The sequence below is a fragment of the Halictus rubicundus genome, chromosome 8, assembly GCF_050948215.1.
Source record: "Halictus rubicundus isolate RS-2024b chromosome 8, iyHalRubi1_principal, whole genome shotgun sequence".
Lineage (NCBI taxonomy): Eukaryota > Metazoa > Arthropoda > Insecta > Hymenoptera > Halictidae > Halictus > Halictus rubicundus.
This window is the reverse complement of record NC_135156.1, coordinates 18,451,724-18,474,397: the sequence shown is the minus strand read 5'-3', so window position 1 is coordinate 18,474,397 and position 22,674 is coordinate 18,451,724. Positions and strand designations below refer to the sequence as shown.

The following is a 22,674-nucleotide window of genomic DNA, read 5'->3' as shown; positions in this document are numbered from 1 at the left end:
GTCTAAAGCAATTACAAATTCTGAAGAATTCTGTTGACTTCTTCCGAGAAGTAAAACTATGCGTACATAGTAGTAACGTAATTGTATTATCGCAGGTCCTATTACGTGTCTGGCCTTCGATGCTCTGGGAGAGTACATTTTGGTTGCCGGCGATAAGCACATAAAAGTCTTCCGCAATGTAACCGGTTACCGGGCGGCCGTCGAATCGGCGAAACGCAAGCTCGCGCAGAAGCAAACGTCCGCTACGAAGGAACGGTTGGAGAAGCTCATCGTCGACAACCGGAAGTTCCTCGAGACGATGCAAGAAAAGTGTCCTTAACGATCCGATCGCGAAGCTTACCCTTTCTACGACGATGAATTTTTCAAACGGAGATACTGCATTTGAACGTTGCATTTCTCCTGTGCAAAGAAGAAATCCATTTATAACATAATTTTTTAATGTATTTGAATAAAGGGGTTCATATTAATGTTCGTTTGTTCAGAGAGGCGGTACACACTTCAGGCGACTCGGTTGTTTTCTTGTAAATACGCGCGTCAACGGTAACGTTCGTTTTTGCTGCATGCTCGTTTCGAAAAATTCGGGCGAACGTGTATGCCGCGTCTTCCGCGACCTTGGCCATGTAAATATTTATTTCCGAGAATATGTTATTCGTTTACTTCGAGCGACAGTTGCGAAGCGTGACGAACCATGGCTGCGACGAGAAAGGTTTGCTATCGATTTCGAGTACGTTTGCATTGTCGATTTTCGTTGGGTAACTTGTGTGGATTTTAGTAGCCGGTTTCGCCGATCGGATGGGATTTACTTAACGACTTGAGCGCCTTGCCCGAGGACACCAGTGCGTATAGAAATGTTGCGTGTTTGTTGCGTGTCGTTTCAAAGATCTTTCAGCGAACAACGGTTTTCGCTCAGTTATAGATTTTCTTTTGGAGCGGCTGCAACACGGTCAAATTTACACCTGGGTCGGTCCTCTCCTGCTAGCGTTGAATCCGAACAATGAAGTGTCGACCTCGCAATTGTACAACTTCTCCGAGTTCGACAAGCACGTCGATATGTCCGAAAAGATGTACGAATCGAATCCTCATATATTCACTGTGGCGGCCAAGGCCCATTACAATCTCACTCAGCAGCTCGGCAGAAATTGTCAGGTAACGCGATCATTCGAATCATTTGAAACCCGCAAAACAGATTTCACTGTACGACGTTTTGTCTTTGCAAGGTGATCGTTATAAGCGGAGAGACCGAAACGGGAAAGACGTTCAACGCTGTAAAGTGTTTAGAATTCTTCAGCAGAATGAACAAACATTCGACGCGCGACGGGGATCGCACGCCGAATATTATGTTAAGAATTACGGACGCCTGTCGTTTCGTGTCCGCTTTCACGACCGCGTCCACCGAGAGGAACGAAGTCAGTTCGAGGCATGGACAGCTTATACGATTCCATTACGAAGCTGGTGCCATTTCTGGAGCGACCATCAATTCGTTCCTTATGGAGAGGAGTAGGGTGACAAGGGGCTCGAGTAATTTTCATATATTTTACCAGGTTCGACCTCCGGTTTTCTCAATTCTGCACTCGCCCGTACAATCTATGTAAACAATGTATGACGTATGTAACCGACACACACGCGTTTACAGATGATATTCGGGCTGTCGAACGTTGACCTGCAAAAGCTTCATTTATCCAAGTACCGAAACTACGATATATTGAACATCGTGGATTACAGCAAGAAAACGTACTTCCAAGAAGGGTTTCAAGACACTTTAAAAGCCATGGACGTTCTGAGGTTCGGCGACGATCAGAAGAAACATATTCTTGAAACTCTTGCTCTGCTGATCCACATGGGAAACATCACGTTCAAAAAGATTGGCGAAGCTTGCACGATCGATCTCGACGACAAAGGTGCGTGAGCGACCCTGCGGAATTAGAATTGAACTGCCATAACCGAAGAGGCCCGCGATGTTTCGTTTTCAGAGTCGAGAGAAGCTCTGGAAAGTACTTGCAAGTTGAGTTGCTTAACCGAGGACGTCGTGACAGAGTTACTCACTACCATTCTCATCGATCCGAAGAGTACCTGGAGGAAACACACCACGTATCATCGCTGCCTTGTAACCGTCGACGCGTGTCGCACCAGGCTGTACAGCATTATCAGACACTTGTACGATCTGCTTTTTTATTGGGTCTTGTGTCGCGCGAACGACGCATTGTCCGTGAAACGCGAATACTCGCAGTGGCTCGGTACGTCGAAAAAGTATTATACAATGCTACACCACGCCGGGTCTTACACGTTTTCATTTTGGATTTGATATTCAGGGATATTGGACATATTCGGCTTCGAGTCGTTCAACAAGAATGGCATGGAACAGCTTTGCGTGAATTACGCCAACGAAAAGATGCAACAATACTTCATGGGAACGTATTTAGAGAATAGCCGAAAGCATTTGCAGGAGGAAGGATTCGTTGATAGCAACGAACCTTCGGACACTATCGACATATACAAAGAACGGTTGACCGTCCTCGAGGAAGCTCTATTCCTGACCTTGAACGACGTGCGTAACGAATCTTGCGCTTAATTTTGCGCAATGCAAATCTACGAATTCTAGTGTGATTCATTCTTGATTTGCAGGCTTCTCAATCGCCTATAGCGACAAGCGTATCCGAAATTACACAGCTCGTCTATAAAAAGTTGCGCGGCGTTCAAAACAAATTTCTAGGCGTGAGGGAAGACAATTTCGTTGTGCAACATTACTCCTGTCCTGTTGCATATTCCATAGAAGATTTGTTATCCAAAAACACCGACAAGGTATTCGTTGTGCACAGAGTATGTCGAAATGATGTGAACATTTCAATGGACAAATCTGTTATTCTGTTTATTTTCTGTTCGAGTGTTAACATAATTTTCGGACGAAGATTTATTAACGATCGTGTGCTACAGGTGCCAAACGAGATATCCATGATTTTCCGTACAAGTGAAAACGCATTTCTTCGATCGTTATTTAAGATTGAAAAGGACCCAGGCCTGCAGTTTGTCAGTTCATCCACCAGGAAGAAGACAATGCTGGCGAAATTGAAGTATAGCATAGATACACTTCTGAAGGAGTTGAGCAAGTGTGATTTACATTATGTGAGATGCATTAAACCGAGGTAATTTATACACCTGTGGAATGGCGAACAGCCTCGAACCGTTTATTCATTAAGATAAGTTTCCAGTCGACTGAACAATCGTGAGTGGGACAAACAAGACTTTCGAAAACAGTTAGCGTGCACTGGTATTTTCGACGCTTTGTCTCTCGCCAAGTGTAAATATCCAATACGGTTACACTATAAAGAATTCTATCGACGCTACTCTAAACAACCGGAAGGTAAACTTGCACGCATTTGTTCGTTTCTTTCGAATCTGTACAGAGAACGTTTGTTTGTTGATAGACGTTGTCGATGTCGGCAAATGCAAAATGATTCTGGAGGCGGTTGAACCTGAACAGAGATGGCACACGTCGGTCCACTATGGAAGACAATTGATCTTTTTAACGGAGCCTGCGTTTTTTAAACTGGAAGCTAATAGGAGGAAACACCTTGTGGATTGCGCAAATAAAATACAACGGTTTTGGATCAGACACAGTAAGCGTTGGACATCTTTTTTAGAATTCTCTTTCTCTGACTAAAAACACTTTTGCAGGACGGAACAGAATTCCCGACAAGCCGATCGAATACGACGCAACGAACGAAATCGTTCCTGGAAAAGAATCTAAACAGTCGAGTAGTTCCGAAGACGATGATGTATTTATTTCTAGTCCAGGCTTCTGGAACGATAATGAAAATGTTGATACAAAGGAAACGCCGATCGAAAATTTCGTAGAAATAAGTAGGTCGCCTAACAGCAACGCGACGGAGACAGATGTGGAAAGAACCCATTTGAACGTGACAGAAAAAGAATCTAAACAGTCGAGTAGTTCCAAAGACGATGATGTATTTATTTCTAGTCCAGGCTTCTGGAACGATAATGTTCTCGATAATGAAAATGTTGATACAAAGGAAACGCCGATCGAGAATTTCGCAGAAATAAGTAAGTCGCCTAACAGCAACGCGACGGAGACAAATGTGGAAAGAATCCATTTGAACGTGACAGAAAAATTGGTTGAAGTCTGTTCAGAGGGAGAAACTGCCGTTTCGAAAGAGGAAGTCAGTGTTTCAGAGATGCTACGCGACACGAGAAACGTGCGAGAAAAGAAAGTTCATAAACATCGGCTTATAAACAGCATAAAAAACAATGTTAAAAAATTGATTGGAAAAATCATACCCAATAAATTGCCAAGATTTAGACATCAGAAGGTCTACAAAAACCATATCGAAATTAAACTTACCGATAGTAATAACAATTTTGTGAGGGAGTACTTTGAAAGTAAGACGTCGAATAGCAACGGGAAAAGATGTACATTCTATGATACGGTTGATATTTTGATACTCTCTTCTCCTTTGAATCGTTAATTTGATTATTCTTAAAATGTTTTATTTTTAGGGGAAACGTGTAAGTACAATTCAACCGAACGATTGCATACTGTTCCATGGAAATAGAATTGTGAGTAGACGACGACTCTGCGAGGTAAGCGCGTTTTAGATGTAAACAGTTGAAATTGCAGCGGCATTAAAAGACAATGTTAATTTATCAAAATGTTTGTATTGTAGGTACCGATCATGATACCGATTGCTCGACCTATGCAATCAAGTAATCTATATTCCGTTCACATATTACCGTGCACGGAACTACCGCGAGGACTGCAAGACTGCCTTTGAAAGATAGATACGGCACTGACCTTTGTCACGAGGTTAGTTTTTACTTCAGTCTTCTTCTTTTTTGTTTCTATCGTTGATTGCATAAATACCTTTCGACCGTTTATAGACATTTACAGGACACGTTATTAGAAGAAAAGCACGAGGTTATTGCGATTTGGATCACGAATAACGATGCTCGAATGGCATGCACATGCGTCGATATAGAAACGTTTTCTCGCTTGAACGGGAAAATGTTAGAACTCGATGTATTTTCATACTCGGACAGAATTTGTGTTTTTCTTTTAACTCAACTCTGTTTGTATTAAAACTACCGAGTTGATAAGTAAAAATAAAGATGATCGTTTAAATAACGCGTGTTCGGATGCACAGCATCCATAATGTCTGCTCGAGGTAAATCTACAGACAGCCGTAGACGAGGCTGTAAGCGTCGAAGGATCTTCTCTTTTTGTCTTTAAGTACCAGTAGTCTTCGCGACGCGACAAGAGCGAGCGTTGCTTGGAGCTCGCTTCTCAAGATTTGGTAATTTGCTCGTAAACTGACGCGCCTCAAGTTACTCGGAGGAACTGGACGTCCACCGGCGAATGCGAACCTAAAATTACAGAGCAACAAGATTCATCAATTACTTCCATATGTAATGAATAACCAACAAAATAGATGCACGATGATACACTTAAAACAGGCCGAATGTTATAAATCTTGAATTCACCTAATTTCTCGTCTGGGGCCCCTCAAGGTAGAATCAGGAAACGCAGACTGTCGATCCCACAACATTCGGTTAGGTGGCATAGGTCTGACGTTCACGTACTTTATCTTGCTCTTAATAGTAATTGGAAGAGAGGTAGGTTTTCTAAACGCGTTCACGGTGCTCCTGTAATTGACGGGTAGGTATGGCAGTAACGCGTCTCCATAGTGTTCCATGAGAACTGTAATGTCCAGGGTATGAGACTGAGACTTGATCAGAGCGCAGATAGCGAGCTGAAATTAAAATGTGCGTTGATATTGAACAATGAAATGAAACACAGTGAAACAAGAAAATGTCGTGTACATACAGCTATCCTTTGCCACAAGGCTGAACCAGGTGGAGCGTATTTTAAGACATTCTCGGCGGAAAGCGGCGAATCTGCCTCGTGTTGAAAAAATATTATAGGCTGAATACTTGCTAGTAATTCCATTGCCATTGACCTTTTTTTCTCTCCGTCGATGCTTTCCTTCTCTTCTTTCAATAATACGTTCTCTAATATTGGAAGATACCTTTAACAAATGTTATACTTACATAAGAGTATATACCTATCGTAATTGCGATCAATTAACCATAAAGTTAATTGCGCTTACTTGTCGGCAGCCGATGGCCAGCGAAGCATCAGTTTAAGCGCGCATTCCTTAAACAATGCCTCGAGATTCAGGTTTATAAAACTTTGGCCCAAGAGTAATTCTAACAGCAGTTCAGTCAATTTGTCTACCTATAACGAACAGCATTAAAGATCTGAGACAATTCAGATTTTCCGCAGAATCAACCATCAGAATTCATGTGATCTTACTGCAGGGTATTACCGATGTTAAATGATACGGGTAAACGGCTTCGCTGTTACTTGCTATAGAGATAATGAGTTGGCATGTTCTGGTAGACACCCTCGTGTACTGCGCGTTATTCGAGATGACCATCGATCTGGCGATCGACATTAGTTTGTCTATTACACCTTCGCCGCCCAGATGAGCATTGGTAGCGCAATCGTTAATTAATACCTGCAAGCAAGTATACATGTATCGAGATGCCCCAATTTATACTTTTTATCGTAAACTTAAAAATAGTATACCTGAAACGTTTTCTGAGATCCGTTAAACAATGTCTTCAACGCACGCTTGGCATAATTGTTGCGAGCTTCTGTTAGTCTCATGTCGCATATTTCTGATTCTGTTAAAAAAAAAAAGTTAAAGAAGAGTAACATTATTATCAATGGTTATCTAACTGCGAAATGTGCAAACATATCTTGAAGAAAATTTACCTTGAATGAAAGGTACATTGTTTTGTACTATATTGAGAGGATCATTTATTTTTTGTACTAAATTAACAATATGGTCGTTAGGAACAAATACTCTGGCCTCTGTATGATATTCTGGCATCGACTCCGATGCCCCCATTATGGGATCTACATCGCATAGATTGGTAATCACAGCATTCACATCGTTAGACGTTAAACGTTTCCTCTTACTATGTTTCAGTCTTGTAACGCATTTCTAAAAATACGATTCCATATTTTAATTGCCCTGCTATTAAAGTAACGTTTCGATAATAGTAAATTTTTGTACATGCAGAACTTCTCTGAGACGATACGAAGCATCCTCTGCCAGTCTTTTTAATAGAGCATCGGACAGAGGATGCATTCCTAATTCTTCTCCAATCGTAGATATCCATTCGGTACTGAGTACAGCGTATCTTCTCGAATTATTCTCCGTTGCGTTATTACTATTGGTGTCTCCGTTATTGTTAACAAAGGAGTTCACATATCCTGAGCTTGCTTGGTTTGTCAACATTTCTTTCATGATTTAAGTTAGTTTTTACTTGTCAACAAAGCGTTTTATTTTCATCTTTTACAACATGTTTGACTAAACTTTCACATTCCGCGAGAAATTCACATATTGACCGCGTGAAATTCGAAAAATGAATTCTTCGATTTGCAATGTTTTTCAAAGCAATATGGCTGACAAAATAAATTATATTCACATATTGTTATTCTAGAGAACTGTATGACGTAAATACAAATTCATTCAAATCCGACAGAAAGCGCCAATTTTAATTCAATGTTCGGGACATTTGTGGTTCAAAGTTTAACTGTCAAGTAGAAATTGGCAGATCGTACTGGTATAGACCTACCTAGGTATGTAAATATAATCCTAACAGTGACTCGATAGAAAAACAGTGATTATAGTTTCCCACGAAAGATGGCGAGAAAATCATAGCGGATTTTGTGGCGGGCGATTTGAATTGTTTAAACTGTCATTTAAAATCAGTATGTACTTACATAGAACCACAGACGAGGTATAGGACGAGACGACGAGATAGTCCTTATAACTCGTCTGTGATAGAACTTGGCAGACACTGCCGTATGGTTAGACGTTGTGCAATTTTTATTTTTGATTCATGTACCTACATATAATAACCGTTGCGTTGGCGGACCAAACACTTCTATATAGCCAATTACTATTATCTGTAAACGCATTTACAAAAGAATCGTCGTGACTGTTCGAGAAATCGTTTGAAGAATCAGCTATAAACGCTCGGGGTTTTAGTGTCCCCACATTTCTGCATCATCTTTTTAGCCTGGAACAGAACCTGCATCATCTTTTAGGCTGGATTAGCGCCTACATAGAAGAGCTAACGATGTAGGTTCTGGTTCAGGCTCAAAATTAGACTAGGAGGCAGCACTATACCGGGGACACTAAAATCCCGGGCGTGAGCACTCTCATTTCCTCTCTACCAACTCCTAAAGAACACAACAAATGATTCTTGCCGATATTCCCATAAGGGGTAGTGAAATAAGTGGCAGGAATCATGTGCTCCTGAAAATCTATAAATAGCGCCACTAAACCGTAGCGGCAAAACGCACAAACTGTTAGCCAAACGTTACCGACCGAGTAACCGACATTGCGGCGGTTGTAGATAATGTAGATTTCTGTATCGATTAATTTGTTTATATATAGTTGTTAACATTTATTTTGTTTTTGGTTTCCCTACCAACAAAAATTATTTACATAACAAATTGCTTCAGATTAAAGTAAATACTGAAAGAGATAACACGTCTTTTATTTGGAGAAATATATTACACTCCTACAACATTATACCGCCAGCGTCACCTGGCGGTGGAAACCCGAAAACTGATCGGCTACCAGCTTGGGTGTTTTGCCACTACGAGGTAATGGCGCTGTTTGCAGATTTTGTCGGACATTATGTGTGGCGCCACCCAGTGGAGGAATCCTGAACACTAATCGACTACAAGCTTGGGCGTTTCGCCACTACGAGGAATAGCGCTGTTTGCAGATTTTACCGGACATTGTGCAATTACGGTAGGTTGACGCTCCACTGACGGACGGCTCCGGGGGACGCGTCGTTTTTGAACTGTGTTGAGATATTTAGTCAATATTAGTTGAGATACGCTAGTAAACCTTGTATTTTGCATCTTATTATCTTGTTTGAGTATATCCTCAAATAGTTGTGTTCTGGGCAACAGTGTTTCAAGAGGAGAGTTCATTAGATACCTGGGCCCGTGAGGCCCAGGGCCTTAGCGTCGCCATCATGGCGTCCAAACAACCGTCTTCAGACGAATCATCCATGGAATGGACCACCGTCAAATACACAAAATTAGGATACACATCATTGTGGGATTCGTGGTAATGAAATAGCCGACCGACTTGCTAAAGAAGCCACCCAAATCACCCACTCTCCTCTCCACAAGATTCCCTATACTGACTTTAGAGAGAGGTACAAGGAAGAAATGTGGAAAGATTTCACGGACAAATTAATATCTATATTTTACAGTAAAGGAACGCTATACTGGCAGAAATTTTTCAAATCGCAGAAAAAACCCTGGTACAGCGGACTCGACCTTTCCAGAGAATTAATAGTTAGATTTGGCAGGATGAGAACCAACCATGTCAACACGCGGGAATCACTTGAAAGGTTTAATATAGTTCCGGACTCCATATGTGAGTGCTCTAACCCGACACAAAATATAGACCACCTTTTATGGGAGTGTCCTCTGCGATCTGAAGGAAGACGGGAAATGAATCGACAGCTTCAAAGAACTTGCAATATCCCTCCAGGAGAAATTGATACTATCTTGAAAAAACTAAATATTAAAGCCCTTAATATTATTAATCATTTTTGTAACAATAACAAGATTCATGTGTAAATATTAGTGATAAGCACATGTGATCACAAGACTGATGTCAGCACCTCTGCCAATCGGTTTCTGAACCAAATAACAATCCGTCTGTGATAACAATTAGTTACCTTAAGTCGGTGCAATAGTCTTAGCAATACGTAAGCAATAAGATATAGCCTTAATAGATTTAGGAAACAATGCAATACCAAAACGAAATGTTATTAGATATAGTTATAATAGCAATCGATAAATATGTTATATCAAGGCGAAGTTCTTTGTTAAAATATGTATGACTGCTTATGGGCCAGATCTGGCCTAAAGCTTATTTAAATAAAAATAAAAAAAAAAAAAAATACCGGACATTGTGTGTGGCGCCACCCAACGGAGGAATCCTGAACACTAACACGAATCACCTTTTTAGCCTGTATTAGAACCTGCATCATCTTTTAGGCTGTATAAAAGCCTACATAGAAGAGCCTCTTTTAACATAGAAGTAGCATCCACTCTGTCATTATTTGGAATCCGCTGCTAATGATGGAGGTAAGATGATGCAGGTTCTGGTCCAGGCTAAAAATTAGACTAGGTGACAGCACTATACCGGGGACACTAAAATCCCGGGCGTGAGCACTCTCATTTCCTCTCTGGTTTTACCAGGTTTTACTATATATGTACATATATTCCAAGTGATCGATATTTCGATATCGAAAGAAATAATTTGGGAAACTGGGAAACTGCGAGTGCTTGCGAGAATCGCGAATCTGTTGTTGTCTGTTTGTAGCCCTGTAACCTGTAATTGCGACGAGAATCTGATAAGGTGTCGCCACAGTCGTGCAAAGTTGTGCTCGTTCTTTGTCTAGCACACAGAACGGCCAATCTCCCGTCTCCGTAAGGCGAAAGCTGACGTTCCGTGAAATTTTAAGGGGCGCGTCGACCAATCGGAAGTGCCGACGAAATTTACGCATAGAAATATCACTGACGTGTCCACAAAAGGGGAACTACTTCAAGGGTTCATGATTATTCCTGTTTTATACGAGCAGATAACAACAGCGCACCACGGATCGTGTTAATCGACAGTGCCACTAGCCTAATCAACCTGCGAAATTATGGCGTCGGTGTTAAATACTTTCGTTAATTCGTTCTCGCACAGACTGTAAGTAGATCCACCAAATGGTCCGAAACATTCGTTACGAATACGTGTCTCCTTGCCGAACAACAGCATCGTTGCTAATGATGTCGCGCTTTTCTCGTTTCAACAGTAACTCGAATCATCTGCCTGTTCAAGTCGTTTCATCTTCTCGCTCGCGTTTTCGAAAGTCGACGATAACGATGATGTAACTCGTACAGCGTTACAACTGCGTTTCCTGTATGAAAAAAAGAACGGAAAATCCCTCTAGCAATTTCGTATTACGTTTCGAATAAAATTAATTATCGTGATATGCGTTTTTCCTTATCTGCGTTGTCACTATGTTGCACGACCTTCAATCGTTCACATAGATTCCGAAACTTGGATCTGCTGGAGATATTTCACACGGCGAAACTTTCGTTTAACAGCACAGTCATCATGATGTGTCTCGCGAATATTCATAAACCCATATGATCGTTGAAATCTCAGCACGATTTTATTTTTCATCCGATCTTTTACGCTGATCCACTTAATGTTAAAGAAATATATGTGTATATATATATATATATATATATATATATATATATATATATATACCCACACATAAATATATATATTTATATATACATATATTTTTTTTTGCGTGTTACAGCTAAGCAGTAATACCTATTGAGGTAATTGTTGATTTTTTTTTGTTCACAGTGATGCACCAGTCAGACAACACCTGAAAAATGTTTACGGGTGTGTGTCCCTGGCGACAGTGTCTGCTGCCATTGGAGCCTACGTCCACCCGTACACGGAGCTGCTGCAGGCTAGCCTGCTTACCAACCTCATCGGCATAGGGTTACTCCTTGCTCTGGTCTGCACACCGGACAATGGAAAGAACCAGAAACTGCGACTTGGCTATCTGCTGGGAATCGCGTTTATGCTAGGGCTTGGACTACATCCCCTATGTCGAATGGTTGTTGCCGTTGACCCAAGCATTATAGTCACTGCGCTAGTAGGTGAGTTGTCAGAGGAATTTTTTTATTTGTTACCTTTTTTCCAAAGCAACAGAACAATCAGCACAAAATATTAACAATTCTGACACGATTTTTACAACTCTTATAAGATATTAGGTTTTCAGCGATTGGCTCAAGGCTGAACTCCATATCAAAGAAACAGATTTCTTTCTCCCTTAGCCTTATCGTTTGCGATTGTACGTGTAAACAAACAGTCGCTCAGCATCAGTCATTGTGACTGAGTCACAGGCTAAGCGGTCTGCAAGCGTTACTTATTTTGTTTTTCCTTTGCTTCTGTAAAATTACGTACATTTTACACGATAACGAGTGAGAAGAGTGAGAAAAAATAATAAAACTTAAACAATGCTGCAAACATGGAATATTTCTCAATGCTTGAAATACTAAAAGAATATTGTTTCAGGAACAACCATCATATTCGTATCGTTCAGCATCTCCTCTCTTCTGGCTGAAAGAGGACAATGGCTGTACCTGGGCGGTATGCTACTTAGCTTGCTGAACATCATGGTCCTGTTCTCGTTCGCCAATCTCTTCCTCCGTTGGACGATCTTCTACCAAGCTCAGTTGTATGGTGGATTATTCCTAATGTGCGGCTTCGTACTCTACGATACCCAGTCGATCATCGAGAAATTCCACATGGGCAGCAAAGACTTCATTTTGCACTCTCTGGATCTTTTCATGGACTTCATTGGTATTTTCCGTCATCTCCTCGTCATCCTTACGCAAAAGGTGAGCAGGTGAAAAGAGCAAGGTGGAAAACATCATTTTGGTTGCGAGATTTACTAATTATTCGAATGTATTGCAGGAATTAGCAGCAAAACAACGTAAAGAAAAACGTAAAGATTAAAGAGGAGTGAGAGGAGAAAACAAAAAAAATGTAAAATATCATACCATTCAAGTAAAATCCATAAACTAGAGGTCTTCATCTAATCTATCCATATGTAAGACATATATTTACTACGGTAAAGTGAACTTAACGTAATACTAAAGCTTATTCACTACGTCGAAAAATTTTTAGGAGGGCGTTGGTCATAAAAACGCATTGTATTTATTTCGGATTACTTAGTTTTGTCACTTCTTTTTTCAATTATGTATTATCTACTAGATTTATATACGTGTATACATACATAGATATAAATTTATTGTACTATATTTTTATCTTTCAATAAACAAAATTTCCCAGCGTTCCTACGATTTCTTTCATTCTTGCGGAAACCGACGCGACGCGACACGGGAAGAGACACGTGGCAAGGAGTTGTAGGACCACGAACACAGAAAGAGTAGGGGGCAAAAGTCTTATTTATTAAAACGTAACTTTACACGTACGATTATATGTATCATCATTTACATGCGCATATATAAAACACAAAGTACGCGTCCACGCATCGATCTTCATGAATATAAAAAATGTACGAGGAAACAAATCGATGATAATGGAGTCGGTAACACATGACTTCACTGTGTTAAGGGCGATTAATGTACATTACGTCGAAACTGTGTACAAAATGTGTACAGTATGTCGGATTTAGTGATCTTAAACAATCACTTTTTCGATACGTTTAATAAGGACGTTGACGATCCCTGTCTCTGTCTCCTCGTCTGAAACATAAAACAACAATTTAAAACTCCTTCCGTTTTACCTTCGGTATCTATTAATATGCACGATTGCAAGTACTTACCCGCCACCTCCTCTCATCGGGCCTCCACGACCGCCACGTCCTCCCCTATCTCCACCGCGGAATCCGCCTCTGCCACCCCTATCGCCTCCGCGACCACCCCTGTCGCTTCTGAACCCTCCTCGACCACCTCTATCACCACCACGATTGCCTCTTCCTCCGCCGCCGCCGCTGCCGCCACCACCACCGCCACCACCACCTCCACCGCCACCGCCACCACCGGCGCCTTCCGGTTTCAAACTTTTACACAGGTTGCACTGGGCTCTCCAAGAGAAATTAGTGTTACCGCACTCGGGATTCGGACATCTGTTCAAACATAAAAAGAACACGGTGAGCGTTACGTTGTAAGTACCGAATACAGTAATGTCTCGACAGAGAGGAAATGAGAGTTCTCACGAGTCTCAAGAGTCATCTTTTTAGCCTGAACCAGAACCTGCATCATTAGCAGCGGATTCTTAATAATGCCAGAGTGGGTGCTACTTCTATGTTAAAAGAGGCTCTGATACAGCCTAAAAGATGATGCAGGTTCTGGTCAAAGCTAAAAAGTTGATGGAGGTTCTGTTCCAGGCTAAAAAGATGATGCAGAAATGTGGGGACACTAAAACCCCGAGCGTGAGCACTCTCATTTCCTCTCTGGTCTCGATATATGTGGAAAAAATGTACACCCTCAGGCAGTTTTCACATATATCGACACATTGTGTTTTCCTTAATATACGAGACACGCCACGGAGGAGTTATCATAACGGAGAAAAATGTACCTCCAGTCGGCTCCACGGCCACCACCGTCACCGCGTCTATCGTCACCGCCTCCACGGTGATGGTCATCTCTGTCACCGCCACCCCCGCGTCCGCCGAAACCACCACCTCCTCGGCCTCGGCCACCACCGCCGCGGCTCCCACCGGTGCGGTTGCCTTGCCAATTGCTTTTATGCTGGGCAATCTGTACTTTGATAGTACGTCCTTTGAACTCCTTCCCATCAAACCAGCTTATCGCCGAACGCGCAGCGTTCTGGTCGTCGTAAGTGACGGTGGCTTCGCCCTTTGATTTGCCCGTGTTTTTGTCTTTATACATCCACACTTTTGGCTTGCCGGTTCGTTTGTCATGCTACAAAACAGAGGACGAGCAACGTGTAAGTATTCTGATATTTTTGCTCAAGCAACAACATTGTATGAGAATGTACTCACTTTGATTATACCAATAGCTCCAAAGTGTTGGCAAATTTCTTCCTCGGAGATAGATGGATCCATACCAGATACAAATATAGTATCTTCTTGTGTAACCATTCCATCGTTGCCACCACCACGGTCACCGTAGCCCCCTGTAATATGATCAGAGTTAAGAACCGATCTGGCACCACACTCTTCGAGGTAGAAATAATACTTGCAAATCTACTTGTCCCTAAACCTACTCGAATCTAAACTAACAAGTGGAAAACTTTTTGTGTCGGGTTAAAAAATATAGCAAAATCAATTTACACCCTGGGCGAGTATCGAATTTTTCTAATCATCCGTTTCGCGATCGAAAGCTGATTTTCTTAATCGATTTTGTGATTACACCTGAACATTTCGGGAGTACATTCTCGACCGCATGAAATATGCAAATACTTTGCAGCACCTCTTTCTCCTTGAGGAATGACCAGCACACTTAAAACTTCTAATCCGTTCTAACAAATGAAACAACTGAAGTTTTATTTTCGATCGTCTTCATTCCCCAGAGAAAAGAATTCCTCTTTTGCTATGTACACGCATATACGTATCATTCTTTTTTTTTTCTCGCAAATTCATGTATGTCTAGAAACATACAATGTTTTACCGTGACATTTGTTGTACACCCCATGAATACATTGAATTTTGTCTGGCCTGCTTACACATACTTCTTCTAGAAATCTTTTTAGAGATTTGTTACGTTGTCGATTCACAAGTATTTCTGTTATACTCATAGAACACTTGTAAACACCTTCATTGTTCAAAGTTACCGACTTTTACGATACACACATATATGTGTAAATATATATATATAAATATTTATATATTTATACTTTTATTCTTTCTTTTTGACCCGTGCATTAACGAAAGTATTATTAGTACTCATTGCCCTGACAATCTTAGTAGCATATAACGATATGTAGAGAACACAAGGTTGCAGCTTAGCATACAAAAGGGCTGCAACATTATTGTCACCCTCATCTTCTCCCTAGGAAACATTCTTTCGGGGAAGCCTCAACCGATTTGGGATAGGTATTCAGTTCACCAGCTGCCTTTTGTAAGATTTTGTTTCCCGACACTCGTTTCAAAGCATTGTTCCGTCTAAGCAGCACGAATGCTGATGAGAAAGTACATGTAACTTCGGTGTAAAGCTATTGTATAATACTCCCTGGGAGCTGTAACATTGTCAAGCGCATAGCGCGTTTTTTCTTTTGAACGGACGACTATATTTATACAGGTGTGATAGTACGCTATAACATAATGCAATATACACCACAGAATATAACGCAGTTTACCTTCGAACAGAAAATTTTGCTAATCGTTGGGACGACAAACGTTTATCGTTTATTATGGAAAAAAGCAATTGGTGATCAAAGAAAGCAGCTTTCACAATTGCTGCAGATAACATTATGGTAACGACTCTCCTTTTTCTTTTTCTACACGGTGCATTGAACAATTTCTGACTACACATGATTGGTCAGAGAGAACTATACACTCCTAACAATGTTGCAGAGCAGCCCTTTCATATAATACAAGTAACCGAGTATTTAGATTGTAAATATTAGAGTGAAAGCTTGAATAGCACCAGACTCGTACAGACAGTCTGGTGCATTTACCTTTGTTATAACCACCACGGCCACCGCCACTGCTAAAACACAGAAGCAGATATACCAATGAGTTGACTCATGGACAGACTGATCGATCGATCGATGCATGGCGAATCAAATGCTGCTCGCCACCTCTCTTCTTGATGCACCTACTGTCTAAATGTCTGTAGTCATATTATCTTAATACTAGGAGGATAAGAGTCGCGTCTATCGTCGTGTTAGTCGGTCGCGTCCGGCATGCACAAAATTACCTAGACATTGCAGTAATAACGAGAAAAAACCAAGATCATAGCAGTGCATTCCGTAAAGGTATCATTATATCACTTTACCCGCGACAAAATGGTCAAAACAATCTTCTATTAAACATTATTATATGCCTATACGCATCGGATATATGCGTACATGTATATGTAAATGTATGTATGTATGCATGTATATATACATATTATACATATATATATATATATATATATATATATATATATATATATATATATAAAAACACACAAACACATTCGCATCTATTGCATGTGTAAGTTTATCGATAAGAGATTACCGTTGAGATATATTTTGATTTTTAGCGAACAGAAGAGAACAATCGAGCAAATTACACACTTGAAGGAAAAAAAACGAAAGGTATATTTGACGTGTAGCAATGAAAAATAAGGAATAATCGGAACGTATGAGAGGCAAACGTCTACTGCAAATGTAATCGTTAAAATTTCAACTTAGAAATTATATCTTCTCGAATTACACGAGTAACCGCAATCTCTTGCAAAACTTTCGAACGTCTTTAAATTGTCTAGTCGATTTCAATAACCCTAAGATAATAATACTTGAACAACAGTGGCCCCAGTGGCAGTGTTACACTGCGTTACAGGTACGCTTGTGTTGCGAAACACCTCGATACGTACGACGTATCGTGCTTTACTTATTGTAATAAATACGAAATCGGAACGTATCACACACTATATAACCATTTTTACGTCATTTGTCATATACAACCTGTTTTTACCTTTACCAGTTATACCTGTGTGTTAAACCTGTAGGCACACTTCAAACATATTAACGCCCAGAGGGCATAAATCCATTTGCAAAGAGACAAATTGTTCAATATTGTCATTAGAACTTCATTTCATACCTTGATTAATTCAATGAATGTATTACCTTACCACCGATCAGTATCGCGTCGTTAATCATAACTCTCTCACGGGTCTTACAACTTTCCCTGCTTCGTCGTTTCTTTTTTTTCTTTCTCTCATTTTTTTTTATGTGTACAAATGTAATATAAAGAAATATACTTACTTGTAACCACCGCCGGAGCGGTCATTGTATCCCCCGCGATCGCCATATCTACTGCCACCACCTCCTCCTTGGCCTACATAAATATATGTTTATTTTGTTTATATTTTCTGTTCGTGCGATACCCCGTGTATTTCTTTGCGATCATATTCAAAGTGGTTTTAATTATTTTCCATACCTCCACCATAGCCTCCGCCAGAGTTATTGCGGTTATAACCACCACTGCCTCCTCCTCCTCCTCCACCTCCATGTCCATAACTTCCACTATAACTGCCACTACTGCCGCTATTATTTCCAGAACCACCTCCACTTCCGTAATTGTTCTGGTTGTAACTGTTTTGATTCGGCGGCTGACTGTATTCTTGCCCACCGCTGGAATTGTAACTGTTGTAACTGCTATAGTTGCTTCCAGTATTTGGTGGAGGTTGACTATACTGATTATAGCTGCCACCACCGCTAGAAGGCGGCGGATACGAGGTATCCTGGCCACCGGTAGGTGGTGGCTGGCTGTACTGATTGTACCCCTGTTGCTGGTAGTTTGAATATTCTGAAATAAATGATCGAACGTCTCAGAATCCGTAAAAGAAATTATATGAACGTCTATAAATCTTGAATCGCTTTTATATTTATATTACGATACATTTGTGAAGGAGCTATTAGCAAACCGAAGTAATCAAGTCCCTTTTGTTTCTAAAGTAAATTTGCTTAATACCACTGAATAACACAAAAATTCTATTCCAGGGAGTTAATTGATTCGGCAAGCTATACATACAAAGGGTATTAAAATAGCTGCAATTGCAGTAAATTTTTGAACTGCATAGAGAAGAAAAAATTATGCATATACACAGTTTTCCATGACCATGCTCTCTCTTATATCGAATCGTATTAAGTTGTGTCTGTTGATATGAATTGATTGCTATGTATTAAACGGAGCAGAAATTAAACTGAATTGAGCGGATATGACTATATAGATGTATATATAGATATATCTGTAAATCGAGTAACAAAATGGAGTAGAAAAATGAGATGAGACGCTTGAAACGCCGATCAATAAATCTCATACGTAGACACATAGCGACGAGACTACTATAATTGTTCTGCTTTTCTCCATCGGTTGATAGTATTTTATTCGATCTGTTTCTTCGAATTGTCTAGCGTGAAATCAAAAGCTTTAATCAATCATACGATTACATTAACTATGAGACGTGGCGATCGCACAAACACCGACGAAATAAATTGTCTATTCGAGACGAGTTCTCTTGATAAAGAGCGATTTCTCGGCGAATACGAATAATTTGTTGACGAAACGTTTATCACGGCTTCGAATATAATGTTTCTGTATTCTTTTTTACTTACGGGTGTCCGTCATCGTGCCTTCCTCCGGTAATCGAATCGCTACACGGTAGAAAAAGCACGTAATGGCGGGAATCGAGCGACTTTCCAACGACGATTCCAAACGACTCGAATTCAATGGTTCAACTCGGCGTTTTACTACCGGATGTTGTACGGTAACAACGGAAGCGAATGCCTCTCAGATGGCGTTGTTGTACCACTAGTTCCTTCAATTGATTATCGTAGTAGTACCGCTTACAAATTTGAATTTCTTGTTACACTTATAGCACAGACGAGGTATAGGATCCTTATAACTCGTCTGTGCTTATAGTTTCGTTTTATCTGTTATACATATATATATATATATATATACACACAATGTATAGTATGTGCCTATTATGTAGTGTACCGCAAATCTTCATTGTTCGCTTTCAGTTTTCAAACTTTCGAGAAGAACAGAAATAAGAAAGAACGATACTTCAATTTAAGAATTTTTTATTTTCGTATCATAATACTACACTTAACTTAAGTTTTCAGTGCAACGTATAATTTTGGTCTTATTTCGCGAACAAAATACACTGCGGATTGATGATAGTCGTTATTACAAAACACGGTCCTCGATGCAGTGTTATTTGTTTCTCCTTACCGTCTTTTCGATATATATATTTACACGAAGAGTAACAATACTCTTTGTTTATGCTAACGATTCAAATCTATATCCTATTAACTCATCAAGATGCTCAACTTCTTTACAATACGCTTATAAAGATCTATAATCTCGAACACTTCTTTTCCTTTTCTTGTCGCAAAAAATCAATGGTCTTGATGGGTTAAATGGTAAATTGCGGCGCACATATACCCCGTACGTACATGTGTGAAACGCATACATTTTACACAGTCTCGAGTCTATATTACATTATTGGTAGTGTACAATTGCCGTAAGAAAAGGATTCCACAGTTATCGTTGAAGATCGGGCATCGTCGTTTCAAAATGTACGACAACAAAGTGAACGAGTCTATGAAAACCGGGCGTTAACTTACGATTCAACAGAACTTCCGTGAAAGATACCACTTTACTCGCACAAAATTGTTCGTGTACGCGCGTTCTTAATCGTTTAGAAGGGAAGAAATCAATTGTGCCCGCAAAGATCAACGCCGGGTCGAAGGTTTGGTACAAACAGAAAAGGTAGAATTAAAGATCACGAATTGGAATGTTGAGACGGTGTTAATCCTCCAGTATGTTCGGGGCTGTGTTTCTGTTTTTTTCTTTTCTTTTCTTTCTTACGTTTCTTTCTGGCTTCTTTCTCTTCGTCGTGTCTTTTTTGTTTCTTATGCTTCTTCTCGTGAGTGTCCGAACCACCGATGTCCGTTGTTGTTGCTTCTTGACCACTAGGTACTTCGCCAGGCTTGTGTTTATGCTTTTTATGTTTGTTCTTGTGCTTTCTTTGTGGAGCTTGATTCACGTAACGATACTGCTCCGGTAACTGCAAACACACAACATTCTCTTTACTCTCTTATTCTGAATTATTTTGCTTTGTTAATCTAACCAACTGTTTCCCAATCGAATCGTTTACTTACAGGTCCAGGATGTAGGCGAAAACCAGCCAATTGAACGCTGGTCAGTGGTAGTAACTCTTTCCCGACGATCGGAGGCTTTTCTATGACGGATCTCAACGAACTGAAAAGCAGAAGTACTTTGATCTCTACTGTACATGTTTCAGATGTTTGTACACTCTAGCGTAACTCGTTCTGCTAATAGATATACCTGTTATCTAAATGACCGGGTCTGTCTATGATTCCAGGTAGAGTCGGTAAAAAAGAAGAGAGTTGTTCCTTGAGTTTCTTTCCACTAAATTTACTATAAGAATGTTCCAGACCATAATAGTTCATTAAATTTCTTGCCCCTGTAAGGTCGCTTTCTCCTGTAAAATAAGAGAATCGATTAGACAATATCGTGGTGTTACATCTATTTTAGTTTTGAAACGAGCTACATACCAGGGGGCTCCTTCATCAAGTAAAAAGGCCCGCTATGCACGATCGAAGGATTCTTTCCCAGGGATATGGTTGTTTTGAGGGTCCCCGTCGAATCCTGACGCGAAACAACAGGGGAACGCGCTCCCCTGGGTGACGACTTTGGCGAATATTGCTCCACTTTGCTACGAAACTGATCGCCCATCATCATCCTTTGATTTTACTTCATGGCACCTTCACTACAATTAATCAGCTCTGATATAGAGCACAAACAAGACGGTTAGAGTATCCTCTAAAAAATTCGACGAGCGTTTGTGCTTTGCTAAAGCATCTGAGAACAGCTCGGTGCTACTACAGCGACGCACGGTAAACACATAAGTCTTCTATTTTTGTGTACAGGCACCATGCAACACAATTGTAACGGGGATACATAATTCGATAAGTTATACAATCAGAAGAACAGTCGAATACTCGAGATGTATCTTGGAATTTCGTCGAATTTACATGTGTAATTTTCTAGGAAACATTTTACGTATATTTATATGAAACAAGATAACGATCGTCACCGGAATTTCCTCGTCCGTGAATTGATCGAGGTGCCAATTGATCGTTTCGTGAACATCTTGATCGTATCACTCGTTCGTAGGTTACAGTTCGTGTAAAGGGAAAAACGATCGTTGTCGGTAGCAAGGCATCACGAGCAGTGGTGTTCTGTGTCTCTAAGGTAGAAATCAATCAAAATCGTACGATGTTACGGTTCACGGTGAAGTACATACTGATATGAATACGTCTAGACGGGTCCGTGTACATCAATTCATTTAAATCCATTAGTTCTTTGGGTATCTCCGTTAACCAACAAACCCTCCCTCTCGAGTTCATCCCTTACCGAAGCACTGATCGATTTACAAATTTTTATGTCCTGTTTCTCTCCCGTTTTTAGACGTCACACACCACGCACATTCGATAGCTTACACTTTAAAAAGTAGGCATCGGACTTCTAGATTGAGACATGTACATGTACGGAATCAGGGATGTAGATAAGAAACCGCATACAACAGAGTTAGATGCATCGTGAAATAAACGTGCTCGCGACGTGTAGCGTTTCTTATTTAATTAGTGCTAATCGAAAAGACGAGCGAAAAACGATTTAAGCATTTTATCCTTGGCTGAATTGTCTCATCGAATCTTTTCGCAAACGTGAAATCTATTTTTGTCCATATCGGCAGATACCCGCAGATACTGAAACGTTGATTTTAGGTGCGTTTTCAATACATCTTTCGATTCAATTTTAGACATAATTGTCAAAACTATCTGATGCAAATTTATCCGGCACTCATATAGAAGGTAGTGTGAAAATGCAATAATCTCTATAATATAAAAAAATGTAAACCTACATAGTTCTCATTTAGTTATTTGTCAGAAGTGAGTAGATTAACACAGATCTACAATCGGTTGCGATACTTGCTCCGATTCATTCGAATGAATGAATGAAGAATATGTAAGACACGAGGTCCAACCGTTAACTTGCATAGACACGACAATAAACAAGGAAATACTAAGCAAACTTACATTCAATATAAATGTAAGCTTTCCTTTCAAACGATGTACATTTGAATCAATTTATATGTGAACGATATATGCAAGCATAAACCTGACCACCTTTGTGGTCCAATATGTATAGTTCTTTTGTCGAACTATACATTTAAAAGTGATTTAAGTGTTTTCTTTTCATAGATAAAAATCAAACGAAGGCAATTAATGTAAGATTAGA

At 40.2% G+C, this 22,674-nt stretch overlaps 6 protein-coding genes across 12 annotated transcripts in view; 3 read left to right on the top strand and 3 right to left on the bottom strand.

Annotated features, from left to right (window-relative positions):
* The window catches only part of LOC143356152 (transducin beta-like protein 2), a 62,394-nt gene extending 61,927 nt beyond the window's left edge, over nt 1-467 (top strand). The window contains exon 7 of the mRNA XM_076791605.1: nt 96-467. Within this exon, the coding sequence (XP_076647720.1) occupies nt 96-319 (224 nt within the window). The 3' untranslated portion in view covers nt 320-467. The remainder of the gene's footprint in view (nt 1-95) is intronic.
* A 7-nt stretch (nt 468-474) lies between these two features.
* On the top strand, nt 475-5,027 carry LOC143356150 (unconventional myosin-XIX). Its single transcript, XM_076791598.1, has 15 exons — nt 475-706; nt 776-836; nt 911-1,146; nt 1,218-1,541; nt 1,634-1,898; nt 1,971-2,234; nt 2,310-2,545; nt 2,623-2,799; nt 2,932-3,140; nt 3,207-3,358; nt 3,423-3,614; nt 3,673-4,442; nt 4,513-4,596; nt 4,680-4,819; nt 4,894-5,027. The coding sequence occupies exons 1-14, from the start codon at nt 689-691 to the stop codon at nt 4,785-4,787; spliced, it is 3,096 nt and encodes a 1,031-aa protein (XP_076647713.1). The 5' UTR covers nt 475-688; the 3' UTR covers nt 4,788-4,819; nt 4,894-5,027.
* Nucleotides 5,028-5,080: 53 nt separating this feature from the next.
* Nucleotides 5,081-7,906, bottom strand: LOC143356155 (uncharacterized). The gene is made up of 8 exons (XM_076791612.1): nt 7,095-7,906; nt 6,791-7,022; nt 6,602-6,699; nt 6,339-6,530; nt 6,120-6,247; nt 5,837-6,038; nt 5,494-5,762; nt 5,081-5,376 (listed from the first exon to the last, which is right to left on the bottom strand). Exons 1-8 carry the CDS (start codon nt 7,326-7,328, stop codon nt 5,184-5,186), a joined length of 1,548 nt encoding a protein of 515 aa, XP_076647727.1. The 5' UTR covers nt 7,329-7,906; the 3' UTR covers nt 5,081-5,183.
* Nucleotides 7,907-10,570: 2,664 nt separating this feature from the next.
* Nucleotides 10,571-12,996, top strand: Bi-1 (Bax Inhibitor-1). Its single transcript, XM_076792482.1, has 4 exons — nt 10,571-10,817; nt 11,493-11,794; nt 12,213-12,538; nt 12,615-12,996. The coding sequence occupies exons 1-4, from the start codon at nt 10,771-10,773 to the stop codon at nt 12,654-12,656; spliced, it is 717 nt and encodes a 238-aa protein (XP_076648597.1). The 5' UTR covers nt 10,571-10,770; the 3' UTR covers nt 12,657-12,996.
* Nucleotides 12,997-13,090: 94 nt separating this feature from the next.
* On the bottom strand, nt 13,091-19,106 carry LOC143356625 (uncharacterized). Of its 3 annotated transcripts, XM_076792481.1 has the most exons (9): nt 18,957-19,105; nt 18,123-18,147; nt 17,779-17,972; nt 17,604-17,676; nt 16,308-16,339; nt 14,671-14,804; nt 14,244-14,590; nt 13,489-13,791; nt 13,091-13,408 (listed from the first exon to the last, which is right to left on the bottom strand). In XM_076792481.1, exons 1-9 carry the CDS (start codon nt 18,967-18,969, stop codon nt 13,369-13,371), a joined length of 1,161 nt encoding a protein of 386 aa, XP_076648596.1. In that variant the 5' UTR covers nt 18,970-19,105; the 3' UTR covers nt 13,091-13,368. The 3 variants fall into 3 exon arrangements, with proteins under 3 accessions (XP_076648596.1, XP_076648595.1, XP_076648594.1); XM_076792480.1 differs by having other exon boundaries at nt 16,308-16,336; nt 17,779-18,147; nt 18,957-19,106; XM_076792479.1 differs by having other exon boundaries at nt 17,779-18,147.
* Nucleotides 19,107-19,410: 304 nt separating this feature from the next.
* On the bottom strand, nt 19,411-22,252 carry Med19 (mediator complex subunit 19). Of its 5 annotated transcripts, XM_076791637.1 has the most exons (6): nt 21,680-22,252; nt 21,470-21,622; nt 20,928-21,158; nt 20,698-20,854; nt 20,511-20,610; nt 19,411-20,416 (listed from the first exon to the last, which is right to left on the bottom strand). In XM_076791637.1, the coding sequence occupies exons 3-6, from the start codon at nt 21,112-21,114 to the stop codon at nt 20,132-20,134; spliced, it is 729 nt and encodes a 242-aa protein (XP_076647752.1). In that variant the 5' UTR covers nt 21,115-21,158; nt 21,470-21,622; nt 21,680-22,252; the 3' UTR covers nt 19,411-20,131. The 5 variants fall into 5 exon arrangements, with proteins under 5 accessions (XP_076647752.1, XP_076647750.1, XP_076647751.1 ...); XM_076791635.1 differs by having other exon boundaries at nt 21,470-22,252; XM_076791636.1 differs by lacking the exon at nt 21,470-21,622.
* Nucleotides 22,253-22,674: the final 422 nt, after the last annotated feature.

What these genes read in the sequence shown, in the direction of transcription:
- LOC143356150 (XM_076791598.1), top strand. An exon ending in GATCGATCTCGACGACAAAG is followed by an intron (nt 1,899 to 1,970) that starts GTGCGTGAGCGA and finishes TTTCGTTTTCAG; the next exon opens with AGTCGAGAGAAGCTCTGGAA. An exon ending in CGAATACTCGCAGTGGCTCG is followed by an intron (nt 2,235 to 2,309) that starts GTACGTCGAAAA and finishes TTTGATATTCAG; the next exon opens with GGATATTGGACATATTCGGC.
- LOC143356155 (XM_076791612.1), bottom strand. Translation starts at nt 7,328, where the DNA reads ATGAAAGAAATGTTGACAAACCAAGCAAGCTCAGGATATGTGAACTCC. An exon ending in ACCCGTATCATTTAACATCG is followed by an intron (nt 6,248 to 6,338) that starts GTAATACCCTGC and finishes TGTTCGTTATAG; the next exon opens with GTAGACAAATTGACTGAACT. An exon ending in TGGCCATCGGCTGCCGACAA is followed by an intron (nt 6,039 to 6,119) that starts GTAAGCGCAATT and finishes CATTTGTTAAAG; the next exon opens with GTATCTTCCAATATTAGAGA.
- Bi-1 (XM_076792482.1), top strand. Translation starts at nt 10,771, where the DNA reads ATGGCGTCGGTGTTAAATACTTTCGTTAATTCGTTCTCGCACAGACT. An exon ending in AATTCGTTCTCGCACAGACT is followed by an intron (nt 10,818 to 11,492) that starts GTAAGTAGATCC and finishes TTTTGTTCACAG; the next exon opens with TGATGCACCAGTCAGACAAC. An exon ending in TATAGTCACTGCGCTAGTAG is followed by an intron (nt 11,795 to 12,212) that starts GTGAGTTGTCAG and finishes ATATTGTTTCAG; the next exon opens with GAACAACCATCATATTCGTA.
- LOC143356625 (XM_076792479.1), bottom strand. An exon ending in TGGCGGAGGCTATGGTGGAG is followed by an intron (nt 17,677 to 17,778) that starts GTATGGAAAATA and finishes ATATTTATGTAG; the next exon opens with GCCAAGGAGGAGGTGGTGGC. An exon ending in CCGATGAGAGGAGGTGGCGG is followed by an intron (nt 13,409 to 13,488) that starts GTAAGTACTTGC and finishes TTTATGTTTCAG; the next exon opens with ACGAGGAGACAGAGACAGGG.
- Med19 (XM_076791635.1), bottom strand. Translation starts at nt 21,114, where the DNA reads ATGATGATGGGCGATCAGTTTCGTAGCAAAGTGGAGCAATATTCGCCA. An exon ending in CTTGATGAAGGAGCCCCCTG is followed by an intron (nt 20,855 to 20,927) that starts GTATGTAGCTCG and finishes CTTATTTTACAG; the next exon opens with GAGAAAGCGACCTTACAGGG. An exon ending in TTCGCCTACATCCTGGACCT is followed by an intron (nt 20,417 to 20,510) that starts GTAAGTAAACGA and finishes GTGTGTTTGCAG; the next exon opens with TTACCGGAGCAGTATCGTTA.